Genomic DNA, 18,701 nt, shown 5'->3' with positions numbered 1-18,701 from the left:
GGTAGATGGCTAGCCAGTAAGTTCTTGTGATCTGTCACCCCAGGGCTAGAGTCATTAATAGATGTCCACAGTGGGCCTTACACAAGGCAAGCAGTTTTCCAGCTAAGCCACTTCCCTAGCTCAACCATTTGACCTTTAAACATGATAATAGTTAACAGATCAAAGCCCCATTATGCGTGTCTAAATACACATGCTTATATCTTAAAAGTAAATCTTTGTAGGACATTGTGAACCTATCTGTCTTCTTCAAAACTGGCAAATAAAGGGCCGCTATCATCGAGCTGTAGTTATTACCAATGATAAAGTTCAAATTCCTAGGAGTCTTGTATCTGCTAGGCGAGTTCTCACTGAAATAAGGAAACATCGTTAATGAGGTAAGTGTGGACGTTAACAAAGGTGAAGCTGAGAACTTTTATTAAAATTTGGAAGAGATGTATAACTCATAGAATTACTAATGTTTTGTTTGTTTTTTGAGACAGGGTTTCTCCACATAGCCCTGGCTGTCCTGGAACTGATTATGTAGACCAGGCTAGCCTTGAACTCACAGAGATCTGCCTGCCTCTGCTCCTGAGTCCTGGGGTTGAAGGTGTGTACCACCACACCTGGCTAGAATTACTAATTAATTTTTTAAATTAATTATTTTATTTATATCTCAAAAGTTGCTTCCCCAATCCCTCTGAATTATTAATTTTTAAATTTTGTTTTACTTGGAGACAGGATGTGGTTAGTCTAGGTTGGCCATCAGCTCGCTGTGTAACAGTAATGACTCTTCAGTTCTTTATGAAGGGTTCGTTGGTACGGTTTCAGATCCCACATTACAATTGATCTTAAAATTCTTTCTACTTGTTCAGTTTTACTTAGTATTAAAAAGAGATATCCACAGTGGGGACGTGGCTCAGTGGCAGAGTCTCCACACACCAAGACCCTGTTTTCTTGTTGTTTTTTGTTTGGTTGCCTTTTTTGTTTTTGAGACAGGGCCTCACTATGTAGTCTTGGTGAACCTGAACTTGCTGTGTAGACCTAGCTGGCCTAGAACTCAACAGAAATCTGCCTCTTCTTCTCTACCTCCTGAGTAGTGGGATCAAAGGGGTTCAAGCCCCGCACAGCACACACAGACATCAACATTTTTTTAAAAAGAAAGAATATTTAAATGTTTATCTTTCTAATTGCGTGTCTGTGTCATGTAGATTTATTTTATAGATTTATTGCATAGATTTAAAACAATGTAAAACCAAAATTAAGCTGCAGATGGGAATAGCAGACTCTGACATGAATCTGTTCCTCGTTAAACCGGCTATCAGCAGGAATCACAGAAACGTGGGGCCCATGGCATGACCCGTGGGTGCTTAGCCACCACCCCTGATGCCCTGAGTTTGATCCACAGGATTTGTGTGTATGCTAGAGGACAGAACCACTTCTTCCAAGCTGTCCTCTGGCTGTGCACACAAAATAAGTAAATGGACGATAAGATGGCTCCCTGAGAAGCCTTTCTTATTTTGTCTCCTAAAATGATAGCTGTCTTTCCCAAATCACTTTATACTTATGCTAATGTTACTGCCTATTTTATGTAGATTAAAAGCTCTCTAAGGGTAGGGGCATGGCTGATGCTCAGTGTGTTTTTGTGTGTGTGTGTGTGTGTGTGAGTGTGTGTGTGTGAGAGAGTATGTGTGTGTGTGTATGAGAGAGAGAGAGAGAAAAAGAGTGAGAAAGAGAGAGAGGGTGTGTGTGAGAGAGAGACAGAGATACAGAGAGAGGGAGGGAGATAGAATAGAGAAAGGGATAGAGAGAGAGAGAGAGCGAGGTGGGGGGGATCCTATGATGCATATATTCTGTGTGAAGGTCAGAGAACAACTTTTGGAACTCAATTCTCTCCTTCCATAGTGGGTTCTGAGGCTCCTAGGGTGTCAGATTTGTGTGGGAAGCATTTCACTTATTGGCCCCCTTTGTCTTGGGATGGCATCATGTATCTCAGGCTGACCCAGAACCTGGTGTGTAAGAAGTTTCTTGCTGGGATTACAGGCCTTGGCCACCATTCCTCGTTACTTTACTTTAGACATATTCTTAGCTCAGTACAGTGTTTTTATTTGAATGACTAACTGAATAAATTTTTTGTGAGACTGTTGTGTAAAAACAAACAGAACCCTCAGTGCCTGTTTCTACTTATCATCCTCTTCTGTGTTCTAGTTCATGAAGCCTGGAGGTGAGAACTCAAGAGACTATCCTGATATGGCAAAGGAAGCAGGTAATAGGAAAAAATCATATTTTTGAACATCTAGCGGCTTATTGTGTGGTTTGTGCTTATTCTGTAAGTAGAGCAGCCTTGTAAGCACAAAAGAGCAGTTGTGGAGAAGAACTCCAATGGGGCTTGTTCGTGGTGTAGTGGAAAGAAGGAAAAGACACGTGGGCAGTCTTCATAGCTGTACAGCTAGACCACACAGCATCATAGTCTCCATGTGTTATTAAGCTGTGTATTGGGATATCCTCCTTCTTAGCTTTAACTGTCAACACAGCCTAGAGTCATCTGGAAAAGGAGTCTCAATTGAGGATTGTCCAGGTCAGATTGGCCTGTGGGCATGTCCTGGGGGATGACTATTAATGGATGCCCAGCCCACTGTGAGTGACACCATCCCTTAGGCAAGTAGTCCTGGGTTGTGTATAAAAGTTGGCTAAGCATGAACCTGTGAACAAGACAGAAAGAACTCTCCAGCAATGGCCTTCCTGGTTCCTGCCTTTGAGTTCCTGCCCTGATTTCCCTCAGTGATAGACTGTGAAATGAGGTTTAAGCCAAATAAATAAATAAACCCCTTCCTTCCCTAAGTTGCTTTTGGTCAGAATGTTTTTCAAAAGGTAACTAGGACAGATGGTAAAGGCAGCCAGGGAAGGAAAGGGAGAGTCATTGTCTTGGTTACTGTTCTATTGTAATGAAGAGACACCATGACCAAGGCAATTTATAAAAGGAAACATTTAACTGGGGGCTTGCTTACAGTTTCAGAGAGGGAGTCATTCTGGGGAGTCATGAGCATGGCCACAGATGGGCAGGTGCTGGAGAGTAGCTGAGGGCCTACACCCTGATCCACAGGCTGCAGTCAGGGAGAGAGCTAACTTTCGAAACCTCAAAGCCCACCCCTAGTGACACCTCCTCTGGCATTGCCATATCTCCAAAGCCTTCCTAAACAGTCCATCAACTGGAACCAAGCATTCACATTCATGAACCTTTGGGGGCCATTCTCATCCAAACCACCACAACCATTGTGATGGTTGTCTCTGTCTCTCTCTCTCTGTCTCTGTTTCTCTCTGAGAGGGTTTTTCTGTGTAGCCCCGGCTATCCTGGAACTCTCAATGAAGACTAGTCTGGTGTCAAACTCACAAGAGATCTGCCTGCTTTTGCCTACTGAGTGCTGGGATTGAAGGCATGCGTGCACCTCCTCCATCACCTGACACTTCTCTCCATTTGGCTGAACCAATCTAGAGAATTTATTTTCTATCCCTAGGCTGAGTCATTACTGCGTGAGATGATATACTTTGTTATTGTTTACTCTAGTGTGAGCTAGTACTGAAAAGACTTGGGTGACTAATCCCTGTGAGCTGGGACTCCCAGACAGGGCTCAGGGCATGCCTCCTTGTTTTAGAAGCAGTAGGTAGTCTTTATATGCCTGAATTCCAGTGCAGAGATCTATGTTGTTTTCTTTTTTCTCAAAAAAGGGACAAACTGGAACTCTTTGCATGCTGAAAATAACTAATAAATAACTCAAGAAATGGTAGGAAGGGAAAGAGGAGTGGCTGGGAAATACTGTAAGCTTTGGTTGATTTGGCCGAACACTGGAAATGCCTGCATCTCTGTTGGGAGACCTTAGGATCTCCTTCCTTTCTTGAGAAGTTGCAAGACACAGTCCTTCAGGGAGCCTCTCCCAGCTCCTGCTAGCTTATTGTTGGGCATCCGCAGAGGAGTTTCTGTGGTTAGTCCTTGGATGGCTGTGCTGATTTCCACCACGACCGTGTACTCAGTGCAAAATGTAGGTGTAGCATCAACTCATTTGTAACCCAGTACCCAGGTGTTCTACAGCAAATCAGGACAGCTTTTCACCCCAGCCTCCAGAAGGAAGAGCCAGGCGGGATTTGATTAGCTGCTATTGGTTCTAGTCACGGACCACCCCAGAGTCGGGGAACGGGGCTCCCTGGAATGAGGGTCCTCGAAAGGTAGGTGGGTAAGGATTCGGCGGTGACAAACAGAAACAAACAAGGGCAGTTTGAATCTGAGTGTACTTTGCAGCTCTCAAGCAAGGGTTTTTATACATTAAAAAAGACAAATATTACAACTCTTAGAAGATATATACAGTGAAGCAACCGTGAATACCATCATTATCATTTGGCACAGTAAAGCACAAAAATCAAGCAAACATTACAACACTGAAAAGATGTATTCAGTGAATCACAAACAGAACAGGTAACATCATGATTAATAGAAACCATCCAAGCGTTACAGCTCTGAAAGGATGTATTCAGTGGCGCGGTCATCCAAGGTTAGTGGCATATTCCAAGAGCAGGTTAATAAATCCTTACAGTCAATCATTGTTTAACATCTAATGCCTGATTTTCTAATTAATCTTCAATGCATAAATTTAAACTATTTTAATTCTTTTTATTTAAGGCTTTCTTTTCCATATACCAAAGCCCACCTCCGGTGACACACGTGTAGCCATATGAAATTTTATTGTCGGGAAAGTTTTTATCTGTCATAATACTATTACCTAATTTTATAAATGATTTCTAAAGTAAAGTGTTGGTTTCCCCAGAGATAAGGTCATGTTAGTGACCCCCATCTCAAGGGATGGTTTCTCACCAATTATTTTCACTTAAGATTGTGGCCTAGGCTGTGAGGAACATGTCGTAAATAAGAAAAGGAATGAGAGAGAACAAAACCGATAAATTGTCATGAGAACTATGGCTCAATATGTTGTTCTGGGCAGGAGTTCCACAACTGGTTCCAGGAGGTCTCCTCCTTTTGAAGTTTTCGACACAGTCTGTGGAACTTGGCACACAGATTCTACTGGGATCTATCTGAGACAGATACCATTTAATATCTTTAATATTTGTTTTCTGTGTTGATAGCACTCTTTTTAAAAAAAATATATTTATTTATTTATTTATTTTATATATGTAAGTACACTGTAGCTGTCTTCAGACACACCAGAAGAGGGCATCAGATCCCATTACAGATGACTGTGAGCCACCATGAGGTTGCTGGGAATTGAACTCAGGACCTCTGGAAAAGCAGTGCTCTTCACCGCTCAGCCATCTCTCCAGCCCAGAAAGTTTAATTTTCATACAACATTTTGTCATATTTATGCTATAATGTTTTTGGAGACTTGTGTTAAGTTCTTCATATTTCAGAATAACTTGGGTGAACATATTGATAAATATTTGGTCTTGCCTTTTTTATTTTTGAGGATAGAGCCTAGCAGTTCAATTTTTTTTTTTTTTTTTTTTAAAGATTTTTATTTATTATTATATGTAAGTACACTGTAGCTGTCTTCAGACACTCCAGAAGAGGGAGTCAGATCTTGTTACGGATGGTTGTGAGCCACCATGTGGTTGCTGGGATTTGAACTCTGGACCTTTGGAAGAGCAGTCGGGTGCTCTTACCCACTGAGCCATCTCACCAGCCCGCAGTTCAATTTTTAAAGACTTTTGACAAATTTACATTTGGACTATTACTGACAGTATGAGACTGCTCCTTTTTTGTGTGTTTGTTTTATGGATCTAATCTTGGTCTCAAACTTACTGTATAGCTGAGGATGGCCCTAAACGTTTGATTCTCTGGCCTTCACTTCCTGGGTATTACGATTACAGGACAATGTAGCCGTACCTAGTTGATTGGTCACTGGGGATCAAACCCAGGGCCTGGTACATACTAGCTACACCCCACCCCAGTTTCCAAAGCTCCGTTTCTTGTTCCACAGACAGGATGGCCAACTGATCCTAGCTTTATGAAATGGGCACATCAGTTTCGGTTTTGCTTTTGTTTGTTTGTTTTGAAACAGGGTCTCTATTATTGAAGCTCTGGCTGCCCTGGAACCCACTCTGTAGACCAGGCTGACCTTGACCTCGCAGAGATCCACCTGCCTAATTCTGGGATTAAAGGAGTGTACCAGTAATGTCCCACAGTCCCTAACTGTCTCCAGCAGCGACAGTCTTTCCCATTTTTCTCCCCTAGATATGTGGGGATGTGGAGATTTGGAGATGAAAGAGACAAGGACGTTGCTATTAAGGAGATTTAAGAGCTATGTGTGGGAGGCACACACATGTAATCCCAGTCTTTTAGAGGCTAAGGCAGGCATTGCCATGAGTTCAGTGCCAGTGTGTGGGTTACATAGTAATTTATAGGCCAGCCCCAACTCTGTCTAAAAATGACTGCAACAATAAGAAGCCCAAATAACAAGCAGACAGAACAGCAGCTTAAACGCTTTTGGTTAGGCGCTAGGATGTAGCTCAGTGGCAGGTTTCCTTAGATTCTGTTGCTCTGAGTTTAGCATCTCCGTACCACATAAAATGGGCATGGCCATCTCCACCTTTGATGTGAAGGAAGATATGGAAAAGTGATGTGATAGCTTAGAGGAAGAAGGGGAGAGCTACGATGATTTGGGGACCTAATTTGTCTTTGAACTGAACAAGCGATAGAGAAGTAAATGGAATCTGAGGAAACTCTAAGTGGAATTTCCACTACTCCCCTGAAGCCACCTGTGTCAAGTGCTTTCTAATGAACCCTGTTTGTTTTCACAGGCCAGAAGGCATTGGAAGATGCACAGATCCCTTACTCCGCAGTGGAACAGGCATGCGTTGGCTATGTGTATGGTATGTAGTAAACAGAACACTCTAACATTATGCACGGGAAGTCTAGCAGCAAATACATAAGCAAATGTTCACCCCCCAGGACAGAACCCAAAGGTTACCTTTGTGTGTTGGCTCACTGTAATTGTTCTTGCCATTGTGGTATTATCAAAGCAGGAGACAAATTAAATCATGTTTTTTGGGAGTTGTCAATATGGTTCGGTTGGTAAAAGCTATTCATAGCACTTAAAAATATTTCTTATTAGGGCACATACCTTTCATCTCAGCACTCAGGAGGCAGAGGTAGGCAGATCTCGGAGTTCAAGTTCAGCCTGGACTACATAGTGAGTTCCTGGACAGCCAGGGCTACATAGTGAGATCCTGTCTGGTGGAAAAAAGAAAGAAGGAACAAGGGAGGAGGATGAAGAAGAAGGGGGAGGGGAGGAGGAGGAGGAAGGAGGAGGAGAGGAAGAAGAGGAAGGAGGAAAAGGAGGAAGAGAAGGAGGAGGAAGAAGAAGAGAAGGAAGAGGAAGAGGAGGAGAGTTTGTAGTCTTTGACTCATCTACCATTTCTCATACGCTACTCCCCTTTAAGTACTGGGGATCGAACCTGGAGCCTTGTACGTGGCTGACAAGCCTTGTACGTGGCTGACAAGCCTTGTACGTGGCTGACAAGCCATTTCTTCAGCTGCTGCTCTTTGGCAATTAAACTGTACTTTAGCACTGAAAGCTACTAGCTTATTAGAAGTAAAGATATCCTGTTCTTGCATATTCAAAGTTATTTAAAATTTTTAGTTATTAGGAAAGACTTCCTGGGGCTTGGTGTGTAGAATGCGCATTGTCAGGGAGACTGGTGAGCCTTGCCATTTATGTGGAAGCCTCCTGGTGAGGCTGCACCCACAGCTCTGTCATCTTGCTGTCCCAGCGATCCTGCGTTGTGAGCCATGGTACTTGAGAAAGAAAGTCATGTTTGTATGCTGTGTGGGTCACATTTTTCTGTAAGGCCTGGATGCATACAGAGTCTTTTTTTTTTTTAAAGATTTATTTATTTATTTTTTGTATATGGGTATACTGTAGCTATACAGATGGTTGTGAGCCTTCATGTGGTTGTTGGGAATTGAATTTAAGACCTCTGCTTGCTCTAGTCAGCCCCACTCGTTCCAGTCCAAAGATTTATTTATTATTATAAGTAAGTACACTGTAGCTGTCTTCAGAGGCACCAGAAGAGGGCATCAGATCTCATTATGGGTAGTTGTGAGCCACCATGTGGTTGCTGGGATTTGAACTCAGGACCTTCGGAAGAACAATCTTACCTGCTGAGCCATCTCTCCAGCCCCTGCATACAGAGTCTTTAAAGCTTAGTTTAAAAAACCTTTTCAAGACAGGAATAGTCTTGAATGTCTGATCCTGTTGTCTCTGCTTACTAAGAGATGGGATAATGGCGAGGTACCACCATACCTGATTAATGCAGTGCTGGGGACTGAGCTCAGATCCTTTGTGTTCTAGGCAAGAGCTCTTCTAACTGAGCTACATCCTTAGCCCCAAAGCTTCCTGAAGTCTTATGGATAGTTTCACATTGTTGTCACGGTGGTTTCTAACCTGTAGACTTCAGCAGTCCTTCCACTTTAGCTCCTAGTTAGCTGAGACTTACAGTCCAGGCTACCATAGCTGGTTTATATGTTTATATGGAAAGTAAACAATGCCTTTAATCATTTACGATGACCTTTATGATTTATATGCGAGAATCGAGTGTCCGTGAGCCATCATTTCCTGTATCACACGACTCTGTGAGAGTGAGTTATTTGCTATTTCCTACCCGTTTATTTCCTTCTCCACCTTTATATCATGTAAAGAAAGTGTAAGGTGGAAGGTTGTGCTGGGGACACAGTATAGCAAATCCCACACTGCAGATTCAGATCCTGGCTGAGACAGGAGGAGGCAGGAATAGGAAGACGTCAAAAGTGCATACTTCACTGCCTATGTGATGTCCAGGCCTGGAATCTCAGTTCTCAGGAGGCTACGGCAGGAGGACTGCTATGAGTATCAGGCTATCCTGAGCTACGTGAAACCCTGTCTCAAAAAAGAAAGAAAGGAAAAAAAGAAAGAAAGAGAGAGAGAAGGAAAGAAAGGAAGGCAGAAAAAAAGAGAAAGAAAGGAAAGAGAGGAAGGAAGGAAGGAAGGAAGGAAGGAAGAAAGAAAAAGGAAGAAAGAAAGAGAGAGAGAGAGAAGGAAGGAAAGGAAGAAAGTGTGCATAAACTTTTGTTGTGACTGCTATTTCTATTTGCACAATAGGGAAAAGTCAGTGCTGTGGCTGTTTCTGACTCAGAGGTCGTAGCGCATCACTGTCCTGCCTGGGGAGGACACTAGGGCAAGCTATAATAGTGAAAGACATACAACATGGGAGTACTGCACTGCAGCCCCTGGACTTTTATGCTGTGGGTGTTAAGGTTTTACATTTCTCTATAGGTGATTCCACCAGTGGGCAGAGGGCTATCTATCATAGTTTGGGACTGACTGGCATTCCTATAATTAATGTCAACAATAACTGTTCTACTGGTTCGACTGCTTTGTTTATGGCCCATCAACTGATTCAAGGAGGTAAGGTGTACTTTACCAATATTAGTTCTTAATGTCTTATCATGACATGTGGGTGTTTTGCCTGTGTCTATGTCTGTGTACCACAGAGCTGGAGGAGGGCATTGAATCTCCTGGGACTGGATTTACAGATGGTTGTGAGCCATCATTTGGGTGCTGGGAATTGAACCTGGGTCCTCTGGAAGAGCAACCAGTGTCCTTAACCACTGAGCTTTCTTAACCACTGAGCTTTCTTTCCAGTCCCTCATGCTTGCTTATTGTTCTAATGCTCTTTTAAAATTTTTTAAAAAACATCTATCTGGAAAAAAAACATCTGTCTGTCTATCTATCTATCTATCTATCTATCTATCTATCTATCTATCTATCTATCTATCTACCTACCTACCTACCTACCTACCTACCTACCTACCTACCTACCTACCTACTTACCTACCTACCTATCTGTGTCCACAGTCAGCAAGGCACATACATTGAGGCCAGAGGACAACTTGTAGAAGTTGTTTCTCATCTTTCACCTTGTGGTTCCTGGGGATTGAATTCAGATTGTCAGGCTTGGTGACAAGTACCTTTACCGGCAGAGGGATCTTGTTGGTCCTTGTCATGTTCTTAAATAAATACGGGGTTAGTGTTCCCTTTTAATCATGTCTCTGTGTTACCACCAGAGAGAGATTGCTTTATAACAGATTATTGTATATAATGTATTGCTTTAAAAAACGTTTATTATTTGTTTTTGTGGTATTGGCAATGAAACCAAGGGCCTTGAGGATGCCAGGCAAACCCTGTACCACGCAGCAGTATCCCCACTGCCTCCCAAGCCTTCACTGAAATAAAGTTCCCAGTCACAGAGTTTGCCCTGACGAGCTGTCGTCATAATGTGCAGCCTTCATCGCTGTGCATTTTAGAATATTTTATCACCAGTGATGAAAACCTAGTTTCGAGGGTTAAGATCACAAGCTCCAGAAACCCATCAGCAGTGTCCTGCCTCACACACATTCTGGTCCTCACTACTGCTGCTTGCTTCTCTGTGCGCATCTGCTCCATCGGTGGCTTCATATGATGCACCATGTGACACGTGTCTTTTGTCACTTCTTTTTTTTTTTTTTTTCTTTTTTGGTTTTTCGAGGCAGGGTTTCTCTGTGTAGCTCTGTCCTGCAACTTACTCTATAGACCAGGCTGGCCTCGAACTCAGAAATCCACTTGCCTCTGCCTCCCAAGTGCTGGGATTAAAGGCGTGCGCCACCAGTCCTGGCTGTCACTTCTTTCATTTAATTTATTGTTTAAAAGTTCATTCTTTTTTTTTTTCTTTCAAGACAGGGTTTCTCTGTATAGCTCTGGCTGTCTTGGAACTCACTTTGTAGACCAGGCTGGCCTTGAACTCAGAAATCTGCCTGCCTCTGCCTCCCGAGTGCTGGGATTAAAGGCGTGCGCCACCATGCCCGGCTTAAAAGTTCATTCTTATAGCATGTGTCAGTATTCTATTCCTGTTTATGGCCACATAACATTCTACTTCATGGCTAAGCTGTGTTTTGTATGTTCATGGTTTGGTGGACATTGTTTCTTTCATTCTTTTTTGGCTGTTATCAGTAATGCTGCCTTAAGCATTGTGCACAGATTTCTTTCTCTGGTGGTCAAATATTTTCATATGTGTATATGTCTATATTTATATCTATTCAAAGTATATATTCACATATATCATAGTCTCTATTTCCAAATACACTGGGCCTTTTATTGGGTCTTCTCTAGTCTACTGATTGGATAACTGTTCTACCGCCCAGGGCTCTGGGTTTTGGAACTTGTAGTCTTACACTTAAGCTGGTACCCTTCAACCTCTTCTTAGAACTTTATCATCTTATTGTTTGGTAAGGTTGATGCTCCTCCCTCCCTTCCCCCCTCCCTCTGTCCTTCCCTCCCTCCCTCTGTCCTTCCCTCCCTCCCTCCCTCCCTCCCTCCCTCCCTCCCTCCCTCCCTCCCTCTGTCCTTCCCTCCCTCCCTTCCTCCCTCTCTCTGTCCTTCCCTCCCCTTCTCTCTTTACCTCTTTATGCTGGTGATTGAACTCAGTCCTCCCAGCCTGCTGCTTCTGCTGCTTCACCCGCTTTGTCACTGAGATGCATCCTCCAGCAGTTAGTTCTCTCTTTCTTCCTCTTCTCTTCTCTTCTCTTCTCTTCTCTTCTCTTCTCTTCTCTTCTCTTCTCTTCTCTTCTCTTCTCTTCTCTCTCTTTCTCTCTCTCTTTCTTCCTTCCTTTCTTTTTTTAGGTTTATTTATTATTATATCTAAGTACACTGTAGCTATCTTCAGACGCACCAGAAGAGGGCATCAGATCTCATTACCAATGGTTGTGAGCCACTATGTGGTTGCTGGGATTTGAACTCAGACCTTCAGGAGAGCAGTCAGTGCTGAGCTATTTCGCCAGTCCCCTCTTTCTTTTTTTTTTAAAGAAAAAATTTGATAGTGTAGTGATGTTTTGTTTTTCATTTGAACTTTAACATAATTTTTGATGTCCTTTTTCTTCTAATACAATTCTTTTTTGAGAATCCCCTTTTAAGGGGATAGGGGAAAAAAGAGAATCCCCTTTTAAGTTTTACTTAAAATAATAATTAAATTTAAAATATTAAAAATTTATAATAACTTAAAAATTTAATAGTGCTTTGTTGAGTGTCTGAAAATTTAAAATTTTGAAATATTTTTTAAAGGCTTGGCAAATTGTGTGTTGGCTCTTGGGTTTGAGAAGATGGAGAGGGGATCCATTGGAACAAAAGTGAGTAATTTATTGTTACTTTGGAATTGTCTTAACATTATGAGAAAACTGTCCATCTGACCAGCATAAATAGAGTCGGTTAGTAAGCAACATAAAATTTGATTTATTTGATGTTTAAAAATACATACAATACATTCATTTAAATATAATACATTCATTTAAATACAATACATTCATTTAAAGATTTATATGCTTTTATTCTTTTGTGTGTACGTGCACATGCCTGTGTGTGTGTGTGTGTGTGTGTGTGTGTGTGTGTGTGTGTGTGTGTATGCTATGTGTGTTTGGGTATTTCAGAGGCCCTAAGAGGGTATGAAACCCCCCAGATTTGGAGTTATTGGGTCTCACGATGTGGCAGGTAACAGAGTTTGAGTTTTCAGGAAGAGCAGCGAATGCTCTAAACTGCTGAGCCACCTCTCTAGCCCATGATTTGACAGTTTATTTTATTATGACAGGGTCCCATGAAGCCCAGACTAGCCTCACACTCACTTTGTAGTTGAGGATGTTCTTGAATTTCCGACTCTCTTCTCTCCAGGCAGGTTCCTTGTTATTTTAAGGAAAACAGCTGGCTGTTTCTGTGGCTGAGGCTCGGCCTCCTGCTTGGCCTCGGTTCTGTCTTCTGTTTGACTGATTTGTCTCCTTCAGATCACGTAGTACAACTTTTCACATTCTATAGGTAATCTATGCACAAAAGCATCAATTCCTTCTCACAGAAGCAGGAGTCACTCTTTTGAGCAGGAAGGAAAGCGTGCTGGTATGCTGGTCTGAGGGCTGCCAAGACTGCTGGTCTGAGGGCGATCTTATGGTAGGAGAGAACTGATTCCTGCAAGTTGTCTTCTGACCTCCATAGACATGCCATGCTATGCTCATGCACACTCACACACTATAATATATAATAAATATGCTTTTAAGGAATGCTTGCTGCACTGGGAGAGCTCCTTGCAGCAGCTGGACCTGGCAGGGGGCAGTTGGCACATTTTACTATTGAGTACAACTGAGGAACTGAATTTTTAATTTAATTTTAATTAAGGGTAAATTAATACTCTGTTCCATTACTGAAAAACTTTCGAGTGTATTTGGGATAACTTGGGCCTATAAATCTATTTCTACAACTATGTTTTTGTGAAATATAAATGCAATGAGCATGAAATATTCCCAATGAAAATGTATTTATAAATTGGGATGTGTTATAGATATAAAATATACACAGTATTTCGAAGACTTAATTTGATAAAGAATATAACTCAGGAGGCAGAGCCAGGCTCTGTGAGTTCGAAGCCAGCCTAGTCTACACAGTGAGTTCCGGGGATAGCCAGGGCTCACCCTGCCTCAGAAAAGTAAAATATCTTCCATTCTTACATTGATTACTTATTGAAATGAATGCTAATACATTTTTCAAAATTATATTTGTGGGTGGGGGAAAAGTACATTGCTGGAATGGGGGAGGGGCAGGTATGGAATGTGGCGGCCTACTCAGAGGTCAGCGAGGTCAGCGGCTATGGTGGCACTCCTTGCAGGAGTCAGTTCTCACCTTCTACTGTGAAGTTCCCAGGGATCACACTCAGGTGGCAAGTGCCTTTACCCCTGTGCCATCTCACCAGCCCCTTCAAGGTTTAATTGGAGTTTTTAGGTACAAGCCTAGGCTCCTGCAACTCAAGGGGTCTAGCCTAGGTGATGTATCCTCGATTTGCCACTTAAACAGATGAGTGATGACGGAAATTGGAGAGATATAGTCAACACACTGACCACACTGAGAAGAGGAAGAGATTAAAGGATTCAGGCACCTCAAATCCATCTTCAGGGGTGCTGCCAGGATCATTAGGCAGAGGGCAAGAGGTCTGCATAACTAATCAGTTCTCCTGCCCATCACTGGCGTAGCTTGCATTTGTCCTGCAACATGATCCCAAGGTGCTTCTAAAACATTTTTAAGTATTTTTATTACTCTGTGTGTGTGTGTGTGTGTGTGTGTGTGTGTGTGTGTGTGTGATACGCATGTGTGGTGTGGAAAGGTGGGTGTGCACATGCCATTGTTTAAGTTTGGAGGTCAGAGGACAACTTTCAGGCATCAGGTCTCTCCTTCCCAGGTGGGTTCTGGGAATTGAACTCAGGCCATCAGACACTACCTTCTCCTCATCCTGCTTAGCTCCGTACCTGAAATCCGCGGCTGCGCTCCTGCTTTGGGTGTCTGCCCAGATTGTTCTTTCTTCAGCCTTTACGGCCCCACCTAAGCCTCTGACTGTTGTTGTGAGCTCCAGTTTCCCATTCAGTTCTTTTTTTTAAGATTTATTTTTTATGTATATGAGCACACTGCAGCTGTCTTCAGGCACACACCAGAAGAGGGCTTCAGATCCCATTACAGATGGTTGTGAGCCACCATGTGGTTGCTGGAAATTGAACTCAGGACCTTGGAAGAGCAGTCAGTGCTCTTAACCACTGAGCCATCTCTCCAGTCCCTCCCACTCAGCTTTTATCCTCCTAACATCTATTCTGGGTTTATAGAATCACATTTGCATATTAATTGAGTCTCATCATTTGTCCCTTTCTCCCCAGTCCAAGTGCCTTTATTCTCTGAGTTCAGTTACTGCTAAATAGTGGATAGTGGAGGTTTGGTAAACCTGTTTTTTGCTTTGCTTTTGTTTGTTTGTTTGTTTGTTTGGTGGATTGGTTTTGTTTTTTTATTAATTCACTGGGTAGAGAGAGATGGCTCAGCAGTTAGGAAGTACTGTCTGCTTTTCCAGAGCACCTGCATCCGATTCCCAGCATCTACATGGTGACTCACAACTATCTGGGGATCACCAGGCACACACAGTATACAAACATACGTACAGCCAGAACACCCATACTTATAAAATAACAAATATTTAAAAACCCAAGAGAAACGTGTCAATTCACGCTTACTTTGTGTGTGTCCATGTGTCTTCTCATGGCTTGGCACGAAAGATGAGGTCTGATGACTACTTTGTTGTTGGACCATATAGGCACCCAGGGATTAAATTCAGATCATCAACCCCTATGGGGAGAGCCTTTAACCACTGACCCATCTTTCTGGCTCCTAAATGAATTAACAAGCCAAGCACAACAATCTCATCGCTGGGGAGTCAGGTCTCTATGAGTTCTAAGTCAGCCTGGTCCACATAGCGAATTCCAGGACAGCCAGGACTATGTACAGAGTCCCTATCTCAAAAACAAAAACTAGGAGAAAGAAAGAAAGAAAAAAAATCAAGGAGATATTTGTTGTAGTAAATATTTAATCTAAAAATTGGGCTTTGTGCTCTGCCTTTGATCTTTCAGTTCCCAGATAAAAGACACACGATCTTTATATTTATGATAAGCCTTTAATGTACCAAAACTGGGCAAATATTTACACTCTAGGCTATTAGACTCTACCTCCCTATCAATAACCCCGAGTTAAAACTTGCCATGCTCAATCTGAGCTGCTCTTAACTCCGATTGGCCAGCCCTCTTGGCCATGTTTTCATGACTCACCTACCCAAGGCAACTTCTCTCCTACTCATGGTCTCTCCTCTCTCCCTTTCACTTCACCCCCAACCAAATAACTCCAAACCCACCTACCTCTAATCCCTCCAGTAACTGGCTGTTGCCATTTTTTTTTAACCAATAGTTTTAAATTAAGGAACAAGGTCTGTACAACAAAAGCATGCAAGTGTGAGAATTCACTTGTAGGCCTAGACCTTACAATACGTAGCAACAAACCAAACCTCAACAAATATGTGTGTGTGTGTGTGTGTGTGTGTTGTGTATATATATAAAATCACAGACCCCCCTCTCCAGACTCTTTCTCCTCTTTTATAAGGACACTAATCCTGTTCATGAATACCCTGCTCCTGATACTAGCACCTTGGGGATTAGATTTCAGCATAAACTGGCGTCTGACTTGCCATGTAACTAAGACTAATCTTAAACTCTTGACCCTCCTGCCTCTACCTCCCAAGTGGTGGGATATGCAACCATACCCATATTTTCATGTTTTCCTGCTACAAAGTATTTCTTGATGATTTTACTTACATTGACTATATTGGTTTACTGTGCTCTCAGGATAAGCAAATGTCTTGACAATACTGTAAGTCGCAGAGAGGCATGTTTATGTCAGCTGCTCATTAAATTTTATTTTTCTCTTTAAGTTCTCAGATCGGACCACTCCAACTGATAAACATATTGAAGTCTTGATCGATAAGTATGGATTGTCTGCACATCCGATTACTCCTCAGATGTTTGGGTATGCTGGGAAAGAACATATGGAAAAATATGGTACGTTAAAAAAAAAAATCCTGGGCTGGAGAGATGGCTCAATGGTTAAGAGCACTGACTGCTTTTCCAGAGGTCCTGAGTTCAGTTCCCAACAACCACATGGTGGCTCACAACCATCTGTAATGGGATCTGATGCCTTCTAGTATGTCTGAAGACAGCTACAGTGTAATCATATACATAAAATAAATTAATCTTAAAAAAAAACCCAACAATATCCTTTAGAGCAGTAGGTCTCAATCTGTGGGTCTCAGCCCCTTGAGGGAGAGGTCAAACCCAGGGGTCACCTAAGACTATAATGCATGTTAGATGTTTATATTATGATTTATAACAGTAGCAAGTTACAATTATAAAGTAACAACAAAAATAATTTTATGTTTGGGGGTCACAATACCATGGCGAACTATATTAGAGGGTCACAGCAGTAGGAAGGTTGAGAATCACTTCTTTAGAGACTGGGCGTGATGACCCATCTAATTACAGCACCGAGGTATTTGGATCTCCTTAAGTTCAAGGCCAGCTTGGTTCACATAATGAGTTATAGGTCAGCCAAGCATGTATAGTGAGATCCTGCCTTAAAAATAACAACAAAAACACCACCCTTCAGGCTTATTACTAGTTATGCTCATGCAATAAGAAATAGCAGGTGTTTGTTAAGGACATGTGGAAGATATTGGGATATTTAAGATATAAAATATTTTTGAAAAGATTTCTTTTTAATTGTTATGGGTATGGTGTTTTGCCTGTGTATCACATGCATGTCTGGTGCCCTTGGAGGCCAGAAGAGGGCATCAGATCCTCTGGAACTGGAGTTACAAGTGGTTGTCACCACTACATGGGTGCTTGGGATTAAACCTGGGGCTCTACAAGCACCCTACCAACTTCACAGACCCCCCTCTCCAACCTCTTTTGTAAGGACGCTGACCCTGTTCCTGAAGGCTCTGCTCCTGATACTAGCACCTTGGGGATTAGATTTCAGCATGGGGTGGGGGGCTGGAGAGATGGCTCAGTGGTTAAGATTTCAGCATGGGATGCTAGTCAGGACATCAGCATTCTGTTCACTGCCTCCCTCCTGTAGAGGCCCCGTCTCCTAGTCATTGAGGCCAGAGTTTCAACATTAGAATTTAGGAGGGAGGAGGGTGTTAGGAGCATCTTTGAGGTCCTTTGATAATGTTACAGATGAGGTAACTTGATGAGGTAACTTCTCACTGGGAAGTGGAGATCCTGTGAGAACAGCTGATTCCTCACTGTGAAGTCAGGAACTGTCACTGCGTAGCCAGGAGAGTCCTTTTCAGTTGTTTATGCATGTGTGTATGGGTGCTGGCCGGTGACTGCAGGACCTGACCCACGCTGGCTCTGCTGTTCCTCCTTTACAGTACTGGGGACTGAGTCCACCAGCCTGGCTTTCATCTTTACTATAATAGCAGGAAGATGTGAAAGCCATACTGACAATACCCATTCTCCAGTGATGTTAGGCTTGGTAATGCTGTAGGCTCAGTAGGAGCAAGGCAGACAGTTCCAAGTTGCGAGGAGACATGAACATGGGGATCTAGCAGTTTCTTGTCCATGAATACCCCCTTGACTCTTCAGGAGAGTGCTGGGGTAAGTACTCAGCTTGAGTGGTTTCTTTAAAAAATCTATTTTGCAAATAAAGTTATAAAAACGTTTGCAACAAACTGTTTGAATGTCATAAATACTTTAAGTTTCCTTACTTTCTAGATAATGATTGTGACCAGATGACAATTTTGGTTGTACTTATCGAGTTTGGATGCTACTTTATTTTGGTTTTTGAACTTAAGTCTCCAATGGTTAGTCTTCATTCACCACACTGAAATCACACAGTTTACTTTATTTCCCGTGGTGTTGGGCCTTGCTAGTCAAGCCCTCTACTGCTGGGCCCTAGCCCACTAGCCCTGGGGTTTCTGGGTCTTAGTTTTATACTTGCCTCATAAACATATTGTTTTTCACTTTTAATGCTCTGCAACCATTTATGGAGCCTTGGACCCACGTGCTCTTTATAGCTGTGGCAGGACTTTGTAGGACAATGTTTGAGTCAGAGGTTTTTTGGGGGGGAGGGTAGAGGTAGTTGGCTAATGATTGTCTGTGTGTCCTTTCCTTTTGTCCTTTTTCTTTCCTCTTTCCTTCCCCCTTCCCCTCTCCTCTCCCTTCCAAGGTTACTGTAGCCCTCTGACTCTTAGGAAGTGAGGATGACCTTGAATGTCTAGTCCTCCCGAGTACTGAGGTGACAGGCTTGTGT

The 18,701-nt window shown here is 42.6% G+C and overlaps 1 protein-coding gene across 2 annotated transcripts in view; it reads left to right on the top strand.

Annotated features, from left to right (window-relative positions):
• Positions 1 to 18,701, top strand: part of Scp2 (sterol carrier protein 2, liver) — a 101,142-nt gene that overhangs the window by 30,503 nt on the left and 51,938 nt on the right. For both annotated transcript variants that reach the window (NM_011327.4, XM_011240477.2), the window contains exons 2-6: positions 2,185 to 2,242; positions 6,781 to 6,852; positions 9,294 to 9,425; positions 12,114 to 12,178; positions 16,321 to 16,447. In NM_011327.4, coding sequence (NP_035457.1) covers positions 2,185 to 2,242; positions 6,781 to 6,852; positions 9,294 to 9,425; positions 12,114 to 12,178; positions 16,321 to 16,447 — 454 coding nt within the window. The remainder of the gene's footprint in view (positions 1 to 2,184; positions 2,243 to 6,780; positions 6,853 to 9,293; positions 9,426 to 12,113; positions 12,179 to 16,320; positions 16,448 to 18,701) is intronic.

This window comes from Mus musculus, chromosome 4 (genome assembly GCF_000001635.26).
Source record: "Mus musculus strain C57BL/6J chromosome 4, GRCm38.p6 C57BL/6J".
NCBI lineage: Eukaryota > Metazoa > Chordata > Mammalia > Rodentia > Muridae > Mus > Mus musculus.
This window is presented reverse-complemented; position numbering and strand designations above follow the sequence as displayed.